A 2,456-nucleotide genomic window follows, 5' to 3' on the forward strand; every position below is an offset into this window, starting at 1 on the left:
CGACGTTTGGCACTGCGCACATTGCGACAATGACCAGGAGGGAGGGAAAGTGGGGACGGGGAGTGTGTGGGGGGAGGGGAGTGACAAGAGGGGCAATGCGTCGTGATGAACGAGGCCCATTCCCTCCCATTGGTTCTCCCATTCATGCTATGGGGAAGCATGCCCCCTCCCCCTCACAGCTTCCTCCGCCAGGGGGCTTTCCCGAGCCAATGGGAGGAGACAACTACACCTGGTGGGTTGAAAAGAGCGAACGTCCTTGCCTGCTTCGGTGCGCGCTGCGACAAAAGCTCCTCGTGCTTCTTGGCGGCAGTGCGCAGTTCCGCCACCTTCGACGATGGAGCTAGGCCTGGTGCAGAGTCCGACACCCATGCCCGTCGCCGCTGCGCTGCTCCCTCAGAACCCGCCAGAGCAACGGCCGCTGAAGGGGCCCATGAGGAGCGCTCGTAGCGGACACATCAAGCGGCCCATGAACGCCTTCATGGTCTGGTCGCGTGCTCAGCGGCGGATAATCGCCGCAGCAAACCCCAAGATGCACAACTCTGAGATCTCCAAGCGCTTGGGCGTCGAGTGGAAATTGCTGGAAGAGGAGACCAAGCGACCCTTCATCGACGAGGCGAAACGGCTGCGTGACAAGCACATGCTAGATCACCCGGACTACAAGTACCGGCCGCGACGCAAGCCCAAGCCGCCGGCGGCCAGGAAGTGTGACCAGCCTTATCCGATGGCCCCGATGGCTCCAATGGCCCCGATGGCTCCGGTCCACCCGTACAGTTTTGAATCATGCAGGGCCTTCTTCCATCAGCAGCACAGCCTCGCAGCCCAGCTGCACGCCTCGCAGGCGTCTCCGCAGATGTACGGCACGCGAGACGCGCAGCAGCCGCCGCCGCCCTCGCCGCACTCGTCGTCGTCTTCTGGCCACAGCCCGGGCGCCTACCCGCCATACCAGCCTGACATGAAGCCATTCCCCACGGCGCCTTACAAGAGCCCCGCGGACATCCCACCGGCCCCTATGTACGCTGGTCTGTACGGTGCGCAGCAAGCCGGCGTCTTCGGTGCCCCGTCGAGTGGTTACCCGAGCCCAGCGGCCGCTGCTTACATGTACAGCTACGGTCCTGGTTACGGTTCGCCGCCGGATCAGCGCCGCGGTCTCTCCGTCAACTACTAGACGACAGGTAAGCTCCCTTTTGTCCGCTTCCTTCTGTTTGTAATGCCCTAGCTGCCGAACCTAGCAATAATAATTCGGCTCGTGTGTAAACAAAGTGTTTTCTGCATGATACAAGTATCCGCTGCTTGCACAGAGGGCACAACTCGTGTCTAGAACGACCTGTCTGTGTGTTACGCAGCTCCCAAAGCCGCTGCGTCCAGGGAGGCAAAAAATAACGATGCAAACGTGCGAGTTCAACTACGTGTGCTTACATCCAGACCATTAACCAAATGTTATCGCGTGTTCGGCCCGAAACACGCCCGGAACGTGTTCTAGACAAGCGTTTTGACCTGTGTAAGGCATGCACCGCGTGTTCATATTGCGGGCTGGAAGGCGCGCTCTGTAAACGCCTCTACCGTACTGTACTATTCCGCGGTGGCTCAGTGGTTATGGTGCTCGATTGCTGACCCAAAAGACGCGGGCTCGATCCCGGCTGCGGCGGTCGAATTTCGATCGAGGCGAAATTCTAGAGGTCCGTGTACTGTGCAATGTCAGTGCACGTTTAACCCCAGGCGGTCGAAATTTCCGAATCCTTTCACTGCGGCGTCCCTCATTGCCCGACTCGCTTTGGGACGCTAAACACCCACAAACGTTCCCATCAGATCATTCATAAGTTGCAGTCATGGAGCGTGTTTCTTTGCCATTATTCGAGCACTCTGTTACTCCAAAATATGCCAAGGTACGTGCGGGAAGTTCGTACACCGACAACGGCGATAATCATGGCTTTCGTTCCTGTTACAGGAGGACCTTCTCAACGTGCCTTAACCGCCCACTGCGAGGGCATCTGTGCTGATGTGATACTGGCTGCCTACATCACGGGTCGCCCCAGCAACAGACTTTCGCATGGCACGCCTCCCTGGCCACGCGCTGAATTTTAGGCACCTGGTTTGTGCAAAGTGTTTGCCGTTTACTCGGCGCTTTTGGTGATGTAGTGTGCACTTCTTTTTTTATTTTTACTCATATCGGCGCCTTCTGCCACAAGTTAGATATTTTAAAAGCGAAATTCAGAAGAAAAATTTACTAGGGTTGGGATCATAGGCTAGGTGGCGCAAGCTGCCGCCCGGTACAAAGTGTAAAGTCATTACCGTCCATGATAATCAGTTCATTCTTCCCTTCGCCTATTGCACTGCTTGGCATACGAGCCATCGATGTTCCTGACAAGTGACGTGACACCGACCACAAATAGCATCCTTAGTGTTTCACGAACGTTAGCCTTTGGCGGCAGCTTGCGCCACCTATAACTTCCCTCATT

At 56.8% G+C, this 2,456-nt stretch overlaps 1 protein-coding gene across 1 annotated transcript; it reads left to right on the plus strand.

Moving 5' to 3' along the window:
- The first annotated feature begins 202 nt into the window (after nucleotides 1-202).
- Nucleotides 203-1,165, plus strand: LOC144124400 (uncharacterized). The gene has a single exon (XM_077657026.1). It carries the CDS (start codon nucleotides 335-337, stop codon nucleotides 1,163-1,165), a length of 831 nt encoding a protein of 276 aa, XP_077513152.1. The 5' UTR covers nucleotides 203-334.
- Nucleotides 1,166-2,456: the final 1,291 nt, after the last annotated feature.

Source organism: Amblyomma americanum, chromosome 3, assembly GCF_052857255.1.
Source record: "Amblyomma americanum isolate KBUSLIRL-KWMA chromosome 3, ASM5285725v1, whole genome shotgun sequence".
NCBI classification, from domain to species: Eukaryota; Metazoa; Arthropoda; class Arachnida; order Ixodida; family Ixodidae; genus Amblyomma; species Amblyomma americanum.